General features: G+C 53.9%; 1 protein-coding gene across 1 annotated transcript; it reads left to right on the plus strand.

The window, feature by feature from the left end:
* Positions 1-3,062: 3,062 nt before the first annotated feature.
* On the plus strand, positions 3,063-17,247 carry LOC133350746 (diencephalon/mesencephalon homeobox protein 1-B-like). The gene is made up of 5 exons (XM_061565469.1): positions 3,063-3,073; positions 10,903-11,044; positions 12,830-13,008; positions 15,107-15,377; positions 16,877-17,247. The coding sequence occupies exons 2-5, from the start codon at positions 10,930-10,932 to the stop codon at positions 17,245-17,247; spliced, it is 936 nt and encodes a 311-aa protein (XP_061421453.1). The 5' UTR covers positions 3,063-3,073; positions 10,903-10,929.
* Positions 17,248-17,885: the final 638 nt, after the last annotated feature.

Consider the following 17,885-nt stretch of genomic DNA (forward strand, 5'->3'; position numbering starts at 1 on the left):
CACCCTTGACTGCACACCTGTGGAGAAAGTGCTTCATAGCCCTTCAGATTTCTCCAGAATCAATAAAGATCCGATTCTGAATTCTTGCCAAGCTACAATATTGGTTCAATCCTTGGCCGTCTTGTCCTGTCAAGTGGAATGTGCTATCTGTGTGATCTAAACACGTTCCCGAGGCACTCCCAGGTTAACTCAACCTAAAACGAATACCTGATGCATGCTTTAAACATCAGCACGAGTAAGAGAAAGTTGGATGGGCTCAGTGCTGGGCCCAACACCTCAATTACTGCGCCGGACTTCAAAGATGCTTGGACATCTGTGTCAAAAAAATAAAAGCTTCATAGCTCATCGGATTTCTCCAGGATGAAATAAAGACTCCGATTCTGTCTGCGAGAGGAGCTCACCGATGGGGCGGGCGGTGATGGAGGCCAGGCATCCGTGGTCCTTCACGTGCGCATCGTCCGAACATTCGACCAGTGGGAACCTTTTTCCGGGAGCTCAGAAACGCAACTCGGCTTCGAACGCGAGAGTCGATGGGAAAACGATCGTCATTTAGCGAACGATTTTTGCTCGACGAGACATTTTCGCGGAACCTATCTGCCTCGTTAAGCGGGGCACGCCGGCGTTTTCTGAGTGGTCTTTTTTTAATGGTCGATTCAATGGGTAAGATGTATGTGTAACGTTGAACTTTTTTCGCACCGTACGTAGCCAATCGTGCTAATTAAAGGACGAAGAAACTTAACTCAAAAAGCAGTTATGTTTGTTCTCTGGACACCAGCTCCTTCACACACATACACTCCATCACACAAAGCCAAAGCTGCCCCCTGTAGCCTTAACCGACTGTAGGAGCAAGTGCTGTTAGCGAGCACCTATAAAGACCGGCACGGCACACGAGGGGGTGGGTGGCCAACACCACGCCCGGCCGCCTTTGTCTCCCCAGTGGCGATGTTTACACATCGCACCGGGTACTCGTTTGAGGACCGGTTAAGATAATCGTCACCGGTGTTGGCCGTGAGCGGAAATCGAACCCGGATCTCCGGGTTCGTAGCGCAGCGCGCTAACCGCTACACTATCGCTCCCCACACGCACACACCATCACACAAAAACAAAGATCACACACACACACACCATCACACAAAGATCACACACACACACACCATCACACAAAGATCACGCACACACAAACTATCACACAAAGACAAAGATCACACACACACCATCACACAAAGATCACACAAACAAACCATCACACAAAGACAAAGATCACACACACACCATCACACAAAGATCACACACACACCATCACACAAAGATAAAGATCACACACACACCATCACACAAAGATCACACAGAGAGAGAGAAACACGCGTTAGAGAGACACGTGTTAGAGAGAGAGCGAGAGTAACGGGCTAGAGAGAGACACGTGTTAGAGAGAGAGAGAGCGAGAGACACGTGTTAGAGAGAGAGACACGCACGCAAACTGAAAGGCGCCTGCACCGTCCAAGGCATCGTCTGAGCCGTCCGCTCTGCAGCAGCTCCCTGCTGCTGCTCTACTGTGTAGCTGTGGAGGGGTGCCGATGAAAGGGAGACGCATCGAGGGGTGGCGGCGAAGGGGAGGTGGTGAGGGGGGGGGGGCTTTGACTCGGTGGGGAACTTCCCCCAAGTGAGCGGCGCGTCTCTTAAAAGCGACGGCGGCGGCCGCGACTCGGTGAGTCTCTCTGGGTGGGGGACGCGGAGCGACACGCGCGGGATCTCGGCACCGCCACCACCGCCGCCACCACCGCCACCAGCGCCACCACCGCTACCGCCACCACCGCCACCACCACCGCCACTACCGTCATAGGTCACCGCGCTCATCTGCCACGGCGTGTGGCGCGCAAGCGCCTCTGCACACACACACACCTGTACACACACACCTATACACACACACACACACCTATACACACACACACCTGTACACACACACCTGTACACACACATTACACAAACACACCTGTACACACACACACCTGTACACACACATACCTGTACACACACACACACCTGTACACACACACCTGTACACACACACCTGTACACACACACACCTGTACACACACACACCTGTACACACACACCTGTACACACACACCTGTACACACACACATCTGTACACACACACACACACCTGTACACACACACCTGTACACGCACACACACACACACCTGTACACACACACACCTGTACACGCACATCTATATATACACACACACACCTGTACACACACACACCTGTACACACACACACCTGCACACACACACACACACCTGTACACACACACACCTGTACACGCACACCTATATATACACACACACCTGTACACACACACCTGTACACACACACACCTAGCCGTGTAACCACGCACGTGTGCATACACAGTCATGTACGTAGTCATACATGTCTATAGAGAGTCGTACGTGCAGTGCACGGTCATGCGGACACCGCGCATGTAGTCACGCTCACAGGTGCGTACACACCTGCACATTCACACACTCGTCGGTGAATGAATGATCGTACAAATACTAACACAGCACACACACACACAGATATAAATCTATGTAAGCGCACAGATATATATGGCGCGCGACACAGCTGTGTAGTCGTGAACACGTGCGGGTGTGCCAGGGCCATCCCTCCATCCCCCTCGTGCGAGTGGCACACACACGGAGACAGACAGCACACACACAGCACACAGTGGACAGGTAACATACAGACAGCATACACACAGCACACAGACAGCACGCAGTGGACAGACAGCACAAAGTGGACAGACAGCACACAGACAGCACACAAACAGCACACAGTGGACAGGTAACAACACAGACAGCACATAGACAGCACACAGTGGACAGGTAACACACAGACAGCACACAGCACACACACAGCACACACACAGCATACACACAGCACACAGACAGCACACACACAGCACACACACACAGCACACAGTGGGCACGAGGCGGTGCTCGCGTTGACGAGGACGGGCACAGCGCCTCGTGTGATCTCCCTGCCGAGCGCCGCCAATCGGAGTCCCAGGTAAAGACGGCGACCCACCCCCACCCCCCACGCAGAATTCAATCGACGCGTTTCGCCGTTTCCCGTGATGTGCGCGTGACGACTCACGACGAGTCGTGAACGATGAGCGACTTTTGAGGAGGGGAGCCGCAGCGCGCAGTGCAGGCGCGCGCCGCACGCGCACGTGCTGAGAGCCCGTGGCCTCGTGACGACAACAACAACAACAACAACATCATCAACAACAACATCAACAACTTCGATTTAAAGCTTTCGTGACTGCAGGGATTCATCTTCTTGGTTCTTTCGGTAAAGTCACGTAGAAGGGAAGTAATACAATAATGAAAAATAAAACATAATAAAATAATTCTCACGACGTTTCGGCCACAACGCAAGCAGCCGTCCTCAAGTGAAGACCAGGTCTGTCGAGGAGACAGCGTCTGACGACCTGGTCTTCACCTGAGGACGGCAGATTGCGTTGTGGCCGAAACGTCGTGATAATTATTTTATTATGTTTTATTTTTATTATTTTATTACTTCCCTTCTACGTGACTTTACCGAAAGAACCAAGAAGAAGAAACGTTCGTTTTCAATTTGAGATTCTCCCTCGTGATGGCAACAGCAGCAGCGGCAGCGGTGTGGTTCGGGAGCTAAAGGCAACTGTCGTGATCTCATCGCGGCGACGAGAGGGCCTCGTGTCCATGTACTGCTGCTGCTGCTGCTCCTGCTGCTACTCCTGCTGCTACTACTGCTGCTGCTACTGCTGCTACTGCTGCTGCTACTACTGCTGCTGCTACTGCTGCTGCTACTACTGCTGCTGCTACTGCTGCTGCTGCTACTACTGCTGCTGCTACTGCTGCTGCTACTGCTGCTGCTGCTTCGTCGAAGACGATGTGGGTCTCTGTGGGTCTCGATGTGGGTCTCGATGTGGGTCTCTGTGGGTCTCTGTGGGTCTCGATGTGGCTCTCTGTGGGTCTCTGTGGGTCTCGATGTGGGTCTCTGTGGGTCTCGATGTGGCTCTCTGTGGGTCTCGATGTGGCTCTCTGTGGGTCTCGATGTGGGTCTCTGTGGGTCTCGATGTGGGTCTCTGTGGGTCTCGATGTGGGTCTCTGTGGGTCTCGATGTGGGTCTCTGTGGGTCTCGATGTGGGTCTCTGTGGGTCTCGATGTGGCTCTCTGTGGGTCTCGATGTGGGTCTCTGTGGGTCTCGATGTGGCTCTCTGTGGGTCTCGATGTGGCTCTCTGTGGGTCTCGATGCATCTCCGTACCTCTGCGCGTGTCTGCGTGGGCCATGGGTTTGGGGTGCACTGGGCCTCGACTCGTGGCCGTTCAATGTTCCAAGACGTGGGGCGTTCCGACCCGTTCATGTTCCGAAGCGGCTGATGGCTTGAAGTGGAGGAGGATAAGGAATGTTAAAGGCAGGAGGTTAAGATATTTGGGTCTTGAATTAGGAGTTTATTCTGGAAGTCGGCGTTGTATCACACTCTGTCTGCCAGCCTTTGCCCGAATCTGCGTGGTATTTCAAGGACGGTGACATTTACATCTATATGTTTTAGACACTATGTATATAAGTAGTTTGTAAGGTGACATGAACACGCGTTACACTTCAGGGTGACAGTCGGCGTTCTCAGTGCAGCCCCTTACAAAGTTGGCAGACGATCCCGTGTCATTTGGCTTCTAACTAAACGTTTACAACCAATTAACAGCTGCAATGTCTCGATTTAAAGCTTTCGTGACTGCAGGGATTCATCTTATTGGTTCTTTCATTCAGACGCTGTCTTTCCGACAGACCTGTTCTTCACCTGAGGACGGCTGCTTGCGTTGTGGCCGAAACGTCGTGAGAATTATTTCATTATGTTTTATTATTATTATTTTATTATTTCCCTTCTACGTGATGACTTTACCGAAAGAACCAAGAAAAAGCTGCAATGTCATCAAATACGCCCGTGTTTTTAAGTGAAACAACTGCCAATTATGAGTTTGTACAAAATGAACGTGTACACTTTTCGCGTACAGCGGCACCGCCTAATAATAATAATGGTCTTGCGGTTAATAATAATAATACCAACGGTCTATTGTTTAGTACGCTCACGTTGTTGATTTAACAAAAAAACACTCTTCGGTCCCCGTAGCACACAGGACGTAGCCCAGAACACTGCGCTGATAATCTCAATCTATCGGACACACGATCAGCACCAGCGTGATATATTGACAGCGTTAAATGCGTGTGTATGTACGTTGGAGTTCTTTCGCACCGTACGTAGCCAACCGTGCGAATGGAAGGAGAACAAAGGCGACAACACGACACACGCGACACGGAGACGGCGTCGATTGCAATGAGCGGGGTGCGTGTGGTCATCGACGCTTTGAAAGTTTTACATTGCGACAATTTCACGAGTTGTTGTTGTTGTTGCTGACGTCCGCGTGTTCAATTTCCTGAACCGTTTCACTCCGTTAAAAGAAGCGTGCGGAAAACGATGTGAACGATGTGAACTCATCTCGACAACAGACGATCGATTCATACCGTAGATTTGTTTCGAAACAAATAGCAACACGGATTATTTTTTTACTCCGCTCTGAGTTTTTTTTTTGTGGAACTTGCCACTATCGGCAATGACGAATGCGCTATTTGCAAAACCTGTCTCTGTAAAGTTTGCTCGTTATTCAATATTACAATTAAACGCAGCACTCGCTTCCAGTGCATTCTTTGTGTAGTTATTATTATTATTTTAAATGCACCGTTAACATCACGAGCCGTGGTCTATCCACTGCTGGGCGAAGGCATCCTGCGTAGCCCCCCTCGCTGTCACGATGCGGAGCGGTTACTACCCCTCGCAAGTTCTCTCTCTCTGTCCTACTCTCTTATCTCTCTTTTTTAAAATAATTTTATTCAGTTATGACAGTACTTACAGTTTGAAGCAAAAGCAGGTAAATACAATATATATGCTCATAATCAACGTTTTTGGGTGAGATCGCGTTATTTATAAATGTGTCGTAACCCTCCACCATCCGACACGGCCAATCAGCAAAAAAGTGTCACGTTGACAAAAGACAAATAGTTCACTGCTTTAGCCCACCGGTGTGTTGAAGCGTGAAACCACAACATTTACACATTTTTTTGAGGTTTCACGCTTCAACACACCGGTGGGCTAAAGCAGTGAACTATTTGTCTTTTGTCAACGTGACACTTTTTTACTGATTGGCCGTGTCGGGTGGTGGAGGGTTACGACACATTTATAAATAACGCGATCTAAACCCAAAAACGTTGATTATGAATAATATTGGTCGCGAAAGCCTACGTGCTAAACAATATATGGCATATCACAACACTACAACATTTACCAAACCCATTGGAAAAAAGAAAGCATCATCGAGAATTCACAGATGCCAATGTCATTTATTGGCACAAAATAACACCGTGGTTAGAAACAGGTTTGGTCACTTCTTCTGTAATGCCCGCTTTGCTTCTACCTTCTTTGGCTTCCCTTTCCCCCGAAGTTTCTTGAGTCTCTTCTTCATCTCTTCCTCGAAATCATCGTGTTCATCTCTGTAGAGGGCATGGAAGCGCAGGGTACGCATGATCTGCGAGTACTCCTGGTGCGCTAGATAGTAGTTTTCTCTCTCTTCTCTCTTTTTATTTTACGATCAGAGGAAACAAGAAGATGCTCGGTGTAGTCGGCACTTTGCTTCGTTCATCATTTCGTTTTTTTGTTTTTTCTTCAATGCTTTGCTTTATGTGCCGCCCCCCCCTCTCACGTTTTAAATGTTGTGGGTTTACAATCGTAAAAGTTATGGGTTTATAATTGTAAATGTTGTGGGTTTTTAATTGTAAATGTCGTGGATTTACAACTGTAAATGTTGTGGGTTGTTGTGGGTTTACAATTGTAAATGTTGTGGAGAGTACACCCACAACATGTACAACACACCCGTGTGCTGAACTAGTCACGAATTGGCACGAAAACGTTGATTATGAATGAAAGATTTATCTTCTATCTCTCATCTCTCTCTCTGCTCCCCACGGCGCCTCCTGCCCCGTCCACTCTTCCGAGCAGCCGATGGCTCGAGCGAGATGCCCTCTCCCATCCGCGTGCTGCCCGTCTCATGCCTTCCGCACACTCCTGACTGAGCACGCATCTCCTCCGGGCTGCTTTGCACACAGATCAACTTCTGTTGATGAGTCCGATGAACATGTAAAAGCAGTTCACGTACCCTTCGATTTAAAACTTTACCCATTCGCCCCATTGCCGCCTTGCTTCACGTGATCAAGTTGAACTTCGTGGTCGCGTTTGAACACAGAGTAGCAGCAGGCCGTCGCGATTAATATGATCCACAATCGAGGTTCTTTTGGGGTTACATCGCGTAAATATAAATGTGTCGTTAAACCCTCCACCACCCGACACAGCCAATTAGTAAAGTTTGTCACGTAAACAGAACGTGGCCAATTCGTTACGAGTTTAGCACGCCGGTGTGTTGGAAAGTAAACCCACAACATTTACAACATTTACAATTGTAACTCGTAACAAATTGGCCTGTTTTGTTTACGTGAGAAGCTTTACTAATTGGCTGTGTCGGGTGGTGGAGGGTTTAACGACGCATTTATATTTACGCGATGTTACAATTGTAAAAGTTGTGGGTTTGCAATTGTTAATGTTGTGGATTTACAATTGTAAATGTCGTGGGTTTACAACTGTAAATGTTGTGGGTTGTTGTGGGTTTACAATTGTAAATGTTGTGGGTTTACAATTGTAAAGGTTGTGGGTTTTTGTGGGTTTACAATTGTAAATGTTGTGGGTTTACAACTGTAAATGTTGTGGGTTGTTGTGGGTTTACAAATGTAAATGTTGTGGGTTTACAATTGTAAATGTTGTGGGTTGTTGTGGGTTTACAATTGTAAATGTTGTGGGTTTACAACTGTAAATGTTGTGGGTTGTTGTGGGTTTACAATTGTAAATGTTGTGGAGAGTAGACCCACAACATTTACAGCACACCCGTGTGCTGAACTAGTCACGAATTGGCACGGTTTGTTTCGGTGGCAAACCTCACTAATTGGCTGTGTCGTGTGGTGACGGGTTTAACGACACATTCATATTGACGCGATCTAACCCAACACAAAATAACACCGTGGTTAGAAACACGTTTGGTCACTTCTTCTGTAATGCCCGCTTTCCTTTTCCCTTCTTTGGCTTCCCTTTCCCCCGAAGTTTCTTGAGTCTCTTCTTCATCTCTTCCCCGAAATCATCGTGTTCATCTCTGTAGAGGGCATGGAAGCGCAGGGTACGCATGAGCTGCGAGTACTCCTGGTGCGCTAGACTCTCTCTTCTCTTTCTCTCCTCTCTTTTTCTTTTAGTCGCGCTCCGTTCAGCCTTCGGCCGATTCTTTATTGCACCATTTCTATCCCGGTCCGCCTTCAATATATGCCCGCTAAAAGTACATGTCGTGAGATGCATCGTTTCAATTCATTGGTTCAATAAGATTTTAATAATGCGTGTAAGTTTGTTTTAAATTTCGATGTAAAGCTTTCGTGACTGCAGGGATTCATCTTCTTGGTTCTTTCGGTAACGTCACGTAGAAGGGAAATAATAAAATGATAAAAGTAAAACATAATAAAATAAAAATTCTCACGACGTTTCGGCCACAACGCAAGCAGCCGTCCTCAGGTGAAGATACAGAGCTGGTACAGGCTGGTGGGTCTGTTATTAATGCAACCGGGTTCTCCAACCACGTGTGTGTTGATGCATAAACATCTAATACACACGTGTGTCGTATCGGTTACTGCATAAGACACGTGTGTGTGTAAATACATACACGTGTATAGATACACACACGTGTATGTAGATACACACGCACACACACGTGTGTAGAGATATATGTGTGTGTGTTAAGATACGAAAATTCAAACAACTGATCTTCACTGAAAGCAAATACAATCTTCTTGGTTCTTTCGGTAAAGTCACGTAGAAGGGAAGTAATACAATAATACAAATATTTTATTTTTATTATTATGAAATTTGGAACGAGAAAATTATTTGTGTGAACGCCGGCCAGATTCAGAAACACCTCCCACGCCCTCAACTCCTAGCGAAGTCGTCCTGCTTAATTATAACTGCATGGTTGAAATGTCGAGGATTGATGCCCTGCAATTAGTCAACGGAAACATGTAAGCACACAACTTTTTTTTCGTAAAAGTAAAACATGCGACATCAACGATGCAACTCGTTGGGTGCCGAATGAGTGAACGTGACGAGCGGTGAACGTGACAAGCGGTGCTCGCGAGCGCGTGGCGGGTTCAAGTTTCGCGGGCGGTGACAGCGACAAAGTTTTGTTTGTAGGGCATCATCATCACCAGCAGCAGCAGTGGCATTATCACCAGTGGCATCATCACCATCATCATCACCATCATCACCAGCAGCAACAGCAGCAACAGCGGCATCATCACCACCATCATCATCATCACCACCACCTTCATCACCATCATCACCAGCAGCAACAGCGGCACCATCACCACCATCATCACCAGCAGCAGCAACATTCATCGCCATACAATCATCATCATCATAAAAATTTGTATCGTAAAATGATAGTGGTTTGGGTAAAGAGTGGCGTTATTAAAAGTGGCCGTGTAGTTAACGTGACGGTATAATCATCATCATCAGCATCTTCACTATTCGCTCAATGCAATTCAAGGGTGGCCTCATCGAAATCACGAGCACGACGCGTGGCTGTCACTGTGATCACCGTGTGGTCATCGTTGGCAACTCGGTTCGTCTTTAACGCCCTTGGTGGCGGCGACATTGCCCAGCGGTGGCGCGTTCGCGGTTCATTCCGACAGGCCGCCCTGGCAATTACTGCGGGTGTACGAACCGTAAAATACGCCGCAGTCCGCGTCGGCAGTGGACGTTCAATATCCCCTGGTGCCATTCGAAGCGAGAGTCGGCAAGGCCATCGTGCCCTGGCATCACGGTCCACATTTGAACAAAAATGTACCTCTAAAGTGGCTCAATCGGGGAATCGCACACAGCGGGAATATCTCGTATCCCCCCTCCCCCCCGCATGTGAAGCCACTGCAGCCCTCGGCTCTGTGAGACGCAGCGGCAGCGCCTTTGCTTCCACGTGACAAGCAACAGCGCGCACACCCAGACGGCACTCAACTTTGCCGTCAACGCGGCAACTTTGATAATGTCGTCTACGCGTTGCAGCGGGCGACGCAGCAACGAGCGGTAACGCGGTCACGTGGTCACGCTGTGTCAAGCTGGGAACCTCTAGGTCACGTGGTCACGCTGTGTCGAGCTGGGGACCTGTGGGTCACGTGGTCACGCTGTGTCAAGCTGGCAACCTGTGGGTCACGTGGTCACGCTGTGTCGAGCTGGCGACCTGTGGGTCACGCTGTGTCAAGCTGGGAACCTGTGGGTCACGTGGTCACGCTGTGTCAAGCTGGCGACCTGTGGGTCACGTGGTCACGCTGTGTCAAGCTGGCCACCTGTGGGTCACGTGGTCACGCTGTGTCGAGCTGGCGACCTGTGGGTCACGTGGTCACGCTGTGTCAAGCTGGTCACCTGTGGGTCACGTGGTCACGCTGTATCAAGCTGGCAACCCGTGGGTCACGTGGTCACGCTGTGTCAAGCTGGCAACCCGTGGGTCACGTGGTCACGCTGTGTCAAGCTGGCAACCTGTGGGTCACGTGATCACGCTGTGTCAAGCTGGCGACCTGTGGGTCACGTGGGTCACGTGGTCACGCTGGCAACCTGTGGGTCACGTGGGTCACGTGGTCAGGCTGTGTCAAGCTGACAACCTGTGGGTCACGTGGTCACGCTGTGTCAACCTGTGGGTCACGTGGTCACGTGTCGTGTGTTGCAGCGACTCGCAAGGGACCCCCCCCCCTCCATGGACTATCGCGGGTTCCGCGCCGCGTTCCCTGATGGAGGGGGGCTGCCCCCGTACGCGACCCCCCTCTACCGGCCCCCGGGACCCGCGCTGACCCTGGCCGAGAGACTCGCAGGTGAGTCGCCGGCTCTCACCCCAACGTCGCTCAGGGCCGGGTCAAGGCGTGGGGGATTTAGGGGGTCCCTGTGTGAGTCTGTGGGTCCCTGTGAGAGTCTGTGGGTCCCTGTGTGAGTCTGTGGGTCTCTGTGTGAGTCTGTGGGTCCCTGTGAGAGTATGTGGGTCCCTGTGAGAGTCTGTGGGTCCCTGTGAGAGTCTGTGGGTCCCTGTGAGAGTCTGTGGGTCCCTGTGAGAGTCTGTGGGTCTCTGTGAGAGTCTGTGGGTCCCTGTGTGAGTCTGTGGGTCTCTGTGAGTGTCTGTGGGTCTCTGTGAGAGTCTGTGGGTCTCTGTGAGAGTCTGTGGGTCCCTGTGAGAGTCTGTGGGTCTCTGTGATAGTCTGTGGGTCCCTGTGAGAGTCTGTGGGTCCCTGTGTGAGTCTGTGGGTCCCTGTGAGAGTCTGTGGGTCTCTGTGTGAGTCTGTGGGTCCCTGTGAGAGTCTGTGGGTCTCTGTGTGAGTCTGTGGGTCTCTGTGAGAGTCTGTGGGTCTCTGTGAGAGTCTGTGGGTCTCTGTGTGAGTCTTTGGGTCTCGGTGTGAGTCTGTGGGTCTCTGTGTGAGTCTGTGGGTCTCTGTGAGAGTCTGTGGGTCTCTGTGTGAGTCTGTGAGTCTCTGTGTGAGTCTGTGGGTCTCTGTGTGAGTCTGTGGGTCTCTGTGAGAGTCTGTGGGTCCCTGTGAGAGTATGTGGGTCTCGGTGTGAGTCTGTGGGTCTCTGTGAGAGCCTGTGGGTCTCTGTGAGAGTCTGTGGGTCCCTGTGAGAGTCTGTGGGTCTCTGTGTGAGTCTGTGGGTCTCTGTGAGAGTATGTGGGTCTCTGTGTGAGTCTGTGGGTCTCTGTGTGAGTTTGTGGGTCCCTGTGAGAGTCTGTGGGTCTCGGTGTGAGTCTGTGGGTCCCTGTGAGAGTCTGTGGGTCTCGGTGTGAGTCTGTGGGTCTCTGTGAGAGTCTGTGGGTCCCTGTGAGAGTCTGTGGGTCTCTGTGAGAGTCTGTGGGTCTCTGTGTGAGTCTTTGGGTCTCCGTGTGAGTCTGGGTCAAGGCGTGGGGGGCTGTAGGGGCTGCAGCCCAAGGGGCCACCACCAGCTGGAGGGCCTCCAGAGATTGTGGAAAGTTGTTTCATTCGTGAATGCTGAATTTAGATTTGTTGTGAGCCTTGTAAAAATACAATTTTAGTTTTCTTTAACTTTATATTATTTGGATCTTTCGGTAAAGCCACGTAGATAGAAAAAATGATTTAAAAAAATCACGACGTTTCGATCGCAACACAAGCAATCGTCATCGAAACGACGTGATATTTGTATTATTTCTCTAACTTACGTGGCTTTACCGAAAGACCCGAAGAATATGAATTCCTGCAGTCACGAAAGCTTTAAGTCAAACATTTTCTTTAACTTTGTTTTCCTTTTGAAAATATTACTGGGCGGGGGGGGCTCACAATACCTGTAGCCCAGTGGCCTTCAAAATCTTATTACGCCCCCCCCCCCCCCGCACATCCATTCCATTCACCCCTCTCGTCCTCCCTCCCCGCACCCCTCTTGGTCACCCCCTCACCCCCCCCCCGGGCACATCCATCCACTCCTCGCGTCCTCCCTCCCAAGCACCCCTCTTGGTCACCCCCTCACCCCCCCCCCCCCGCACATCCATCCACCACTCTCGTCCTCCCTCCCCTGCCCCCTCTTGGTCACCCCCTCACCCCCTCACCCCCTCACCCCCACCCACCCCCTCACCCCCCTCACCCCCCCCCCCACCCACGCAGCCATCCTGGTGGAGGCCGGCTCTGGCGCGCAGTGTCGCAAGCCGCGCAGGAGCCGCACGGCGTTCTCGGCGCGCCAGCTCGAGGCGCTGGAACGCGCCTTCCGCCTGGGCCACTACCCCGACGTGGGCGCGCGGGAGAGGCTCGCGCTCGGCACGGGGCTGCCCGAGTCGCGTGTGCAGGTGAGGGGGGGGGCTGCCCGAGTGGCGCGTGCAGGTGAGGGGAGGGGGGCGGGGCTGCCCGAGTGGCGCGTGCAGGTGAGGGGAGGGGGGCGGGGCTGCCCGAGTCACGTGTGCAGGTGAGGGGGGGGCTGCCCGAGTGGCACGTGCAGGTGAGGGGGGTGGGGGGGGGCTGCCCGAGTGGCGCGTGCAGGTGAGGGGAGGGGGGCGGGGCTGCCCGAGTGGCGCGTGCAGGTGAGGGGGGGGGGGCGCGGGGCTGCCCGAGTGGCGCGTGCAGGTGAGGGGGGCGGGGGGCGGGGCTGCCCGAGACACGTGTGCAGGTGAGGGGGGGGCTGCCCGAGTGGCGCGTGCAGGTGAGGGGGGCGGGGGGGGGCTGCCCGAGTGGCGCGTGCAGGTGAGGGGAGGGGGGCGGGGCTGCCCGAGTGGCGCGTGCAGGTGAGGGGGGGGGAGCGCGGGGCTGCCCGAGTGGCGCGTGCAGGTGAGGGGAGGGGGGCGGGGCTGCCCGAGTCACGTGTGCAGGTGAGGGGGGGGCTGCCCGAGTGGCACGTGCAGGTGAGGGGGGTGGGGGGGGGCTGCCCGAGTGGCGCGTGCAGGTGAGGGGAGGGGGGCGGGGCTGCCCGAGTGGCGCGTGCAGGTGAGGGGGGGGGGGCGCGGGGCTGCCCGAGTGGCGCGTGCAGGTGAGGGGAGGGGGGCGGGGCTGCCCGAGTCACGTGTGCAGGTGAGGGGGGGGCTGCCCGAGTGGCGCGTGCAGGTGAGGGGGGCGGGGGGGGGCTGCCCGAGTGGCGCGTGCAGGTGAGGGGAGGGGGGCGGGGCTGCCCGAGTGGCGCGTGCAGGTGAGGGGAGGGGGGCGGGGCTGCCCGAGTGGCGCGTGCAGGTGAGGGGAGGGGGGCGGGGCTGCCCGAGTGGCGCGTGCAGGTGAGGGGGGGGGGGCTGCCCGAGTCACGTGTACAGGTGAGGGGGGGACGGGGCTGCCGGAGTGGCGCATGCAGGTGAGGGGAGGGGGTGAGGGGGGGCGGGGCTGCCCGAGTCACGTGTGCAGGTGAGGGGGTTGAGGGAGGATGGAGGTGGTTAGCCCTGGTGACGTGGGGCACGTGGATTGTGGTGGTGAGGGTGAGGATGGAGGTGGTGAGGGCGATGAGGTGAGCCCTGGTGACGTGGGGCAAGTGGATTGTGGTGGTGAGGGTGAGGATGGAGGTGGTGAGGGCGAGGAGGTGAGCCCTGGTGACGTGGGGCAAGTGGATTGTGGTGGTGAGGGTGAGGATGGAGGTGGTGAGGGCGAGGAGGTGAGCCCTGGTGTCGTGGGGCACGTGGATTGTGGTGAGGCTGGTGAGGCTGGTGAGCAGGACGCTAGGTGAGGTGAGGCTTGCGGGCACGATGCACGCTTGCCATGGCTGCAGCTGCACGCGAACTTACGTTTCATTTAACGTCAACGCACAACGAGAGAGTGTACGTGTGTGTGTGGCAAGCCGATCAAACTAGGTCGACTCAGCCTCAACTGAGTACCTGGTGCGATGTGTAAACATCGCCATCGGGGAGACAAAGGCGGCCGGGTGTGGTGTTGTCCACCCACCCCCTCGTGTGCCGTGTCGGCCTTTATACGTACTACTCGCTAACAGCACTTGCCTCTACAGTCTGTTACAGGCTACACGGGGGATCTTTGTCTTTGTGGCAAGCCGAGCGGGCATCACGCGGCCACCGCGAAACAAAATGCCCCTTCCAGGTTCAAAGCCTCGGCCGAGCCCCCCGTGAGCGCCACGCTCAGAGGGCCCCCCTCGACCCGCGCTGTTTTGCTCAGACGATGCCCACGGTTCCCCAGGTCACTTTGCGTCGTCTTTGGGCCACCACGTGAACGCTCGCGGCTCGCTGGGCCGCTCCCGAGAGTGAACGGGCGAAGGCGGCCAATTTGTCAACAGCGACGCACCCTCCAGTCTCTCTCTCTCCTCTCTCTCGTGTTTTTACGATCAGTGGAAACAAGAAGATGCTCGGTGTAGTCGGCACTTTGCTTCGTTTATCATTTCGTATTTTTTTTGTTAAAATATCTCTCTCTTCCCTCTCTCTCCTCTCTCCCTGCGGCGTTGCTGCTCGCGGTCGCGTGGACGAGGTCTGGTTCAAGAATCGCCGAGCCAAGTTCCGCAAGAAGCAGCGGGGAGTGGAGCGAGACGGTGCGGGCGGCGCGACCCCAACGCCGCGAACTCCGCCTCGAGGGGACCCGCGGGGGGCAGGCGGGGCACGGAGCCCCCCCCGCGAGGAGAGGACCCGCAGCCCCGGGGAGACCCGCTCCGAGATGCCACAAAAGTCTCCGTGCAGACGACCCCGAGACGGGAGCGGAGAGACGCCGCGGGAGACGCGGGACACGACGCGGACGTTCCACGGTGAGAGTGTGGGAGTCGTGGTCGTGGTGTCGTCCATGTGAGAGTCTGTGGGTCCCTGTGTGAGTCTGTGGGTCTCTGTGAGAGTCTGTGGGTCTCTGTGTGAACATGTGGGTCTCTGTGTGAGCATGTGGGTCTCTGTGTGAGTCTGTAGGTCCCTGTGCGAGTCTGTGGGTCTCTGTGAGAGTATGTGGGTCCCTGTGTGAGTCTGTGGGTCTCTGTGAAAGTCTGTGGGTCTCTGTGTGCCGATGTGTGTTCTCTCTCTATGTATCTTTGTGAAATATGTCTGCTTATATGTCTGTCTATAGTTTTCTGGTTAGATTTTTGTTGCTATTTCTTTTATACCTGATGATGATTGCTTGTGTTGCAATCGAAACGTCGTAGTATGCTATTATTTAATTTATTATTTTATCTTTATACGTGACTTTACCGAAAGAACCAAAGAGTAATTCCTGCAGTCACGAAAGCTCTAAATTAAGATTGGTCTCTGTGTGAGTCTGTGGGTCCTTGTGAGAGTCTGTGAGTCTATATGTGAGTCTGTGGGTCTCTGTGAGAGTCTTTGGGTCTCTGTGTGCGTCTCTGGGTCTCTGTGTGAGTCTTTGTGTCCATGTGAGAGTCTGTGAGTCTCTGTGTGAGTATGTGGGTCTCTGTGAGAGTTTGTGGGTCCCTGTGAGAGTCTGTGGGTCCCTGTGAGAGTTTGTGGGTCCCCGTGAGAGTCTGTGTGTCTCTTTGAAAGTCTATGGGCGCCCGTACGAGGCTACATTGTGACTGGGCGAAGTGCGGTCCATCACTCACATTGCCAAATCCTTCCCCCGCACCTTCGATTAGCACGGTTTGCTACGTAAGGCGCAAAGAAGTTCAACATACATACAATCACACACTCTTGCGAGGGGTACAAATGGAATCCATTTAGTGGCTCCAGACCCCATCCAATGGATTCTCCACACCCAATGCACAGAGTTACAAATTTTTGCCCGTTGCTTTCCGAGAAAGAGCATCATCATCATCATAAATGAGCAGTAGCCAGTGTCATCACCATGCAACACACGACCTCATCATATCTCACTATTTCACTCCATTGATTGCTGCTGTTGATGCTGCTGCTGTTGCTGCTGCTGCTGTTGCTGCTGCTTCTGCTGTTGCTGCTGCTGCTGTTGCTGCTGCTGTTGCTGCTACTGCTCTTGCTGCTGCTTCTGTTGCTGCTGTTTCTGCTACTGCTGTTGCTGCTACTGCTGTTGTTGCTGCTGTTGCTGCTACTGCTGTTGTTGCTGCTGTTGCTGCTACTGCTGTTGCTGCTACTGCTGTTGTTGCTGCTGTTGCGGCTACTGCTGTTGTTGCTGCTGTTGCGGCTACTGCTGTTGTTGCTGCTGTTGCTGCTACTGCTGTTGTTGCTGCTGTTGCTGCTACTGCTGTTGCTGCTACTGCTGTTGTTGCTGCTGTTGCTGCTACTGCTGTTGCTGCTGCTGCTGTTGCTGCCGCTGTTGTCGTCGTGTTCTCTGAAGGCGATGCCGTCAACCCCATGGTCCCCAAGCTGGACCCGGCACACCCCCCCTTCCCCCTGCCCGCAGCCTCCCCTCCGCCCCCGTGCCCGTACCGACCCCGCGAGCCCCTGTTCGCGACCCCCCTGTCCGGCGCCTTCGCCTCCGCACCGGCGTGTGCGCAGGGCTCCGCTCTGTTGCCCCAGGGCCTCTTCCCGGCGCACTGCGTGGCACCGTGCGTGGTGCCCTACCCGCCGTGTTGCCGCGTCATGCACCACGTGCAAGCGGCGCACAAAGCGGCCGACGCGGCCGATGACCTCCACGACGCGTGCGTCCGCCTGGCCGCTCTGCAGCACGCGGTCCTCCTGCAGGCTCTGAGGCCGTTCCCAAGCTGAGTCCGGACTCGCTGCGCTGTCGGGGTTCGAAAGGGGTACTGGAAGAGGGGTGGGTGGGGAGGTCTTGAAGGGGGTCTTAATGGGGGTCTGTAGCGACAGGGCACCTCCACCCCCCCCCCCCCCCCCCCACCAGAACCATCATGGCGTTCTCCTGTCGAGCGGAATCTGCTCGGGTTGATAACTGGGCGAGAGGCGGTGTTTGAAGTTGGGTGGTCGTCAGCGTTGATGTCGTTACTACGCTGGGCAATCACTTCAGTCCTGCTCGTGTGGGCTCAGCAGCAGCAGCAACAGCAGCAGCATCAGCACAGGCGAGCGAAGGCTGTTCCACGGACAGCGTCTGTCCAAGCCTCGACCCCGACTCGCGCGCTCATCCCACGCCGGCGCGCGGCGTCACTCGCGCTCATCACGAACGCTCCTCCTGGCTTCGAGAAACAAAGAGACAGACGAACAGAAACCCCGAAAGGTTCACTTCGTCGAAGGAATGAAGTTCACGCGACTCGCCAAATGACCCCCCCCCCCCCACAACAACAACCGTCATTCGCCACTAAGTGGCGGTGACGTCACCACGACGCTTGTGCCAGGCCAAGTGCACCTTGAGGCTACTACGTGAAGTGTCGAACGCCCGCTGGCAGGAGGTC

This window comes from Lethenteron reissneri, chromosome 4 (assembly GCF_015708825.2).
Source record: "Lethenteron reissneri isolate LAM-NWPU_2019-01 chromosome 4, ASM1570882v1, whole genome shotgun sequence".
Classification (NCBI taxonomy): Eukaryota; Metazoa; Chordata; class Hyperoartia; order Petromyzontiformes; family Petromyzontidae; genus Lethenteron; species Lethenteron reissneri.

Excerpts from the sequence above, each read along its gene's own strand:
- LOC133350746 (XM_061565469.1), top strand. The coding sequence starts at position 10,930 with ATGGACTATCGCGGGTTCCGCGCCGCGTTCCCTGATGGAGGGGGGCTG. Across the intron at positions 13,009-15,106 it reads TGCCCGAGTCGCGTGTGCAG|GTCTGGTTCAAGAATCGCCG; the intron begins GTGAGGGGGGGG and ends CGCGTGGACGAG. Across the intron at positions 15,378-16,876 it reads CACGACGCGGACGTTCCACG|GCGATGCCGTCAACCCCATG; the intron begins GTGAGAGTGTGG and ends TGTTCTCTGAAG.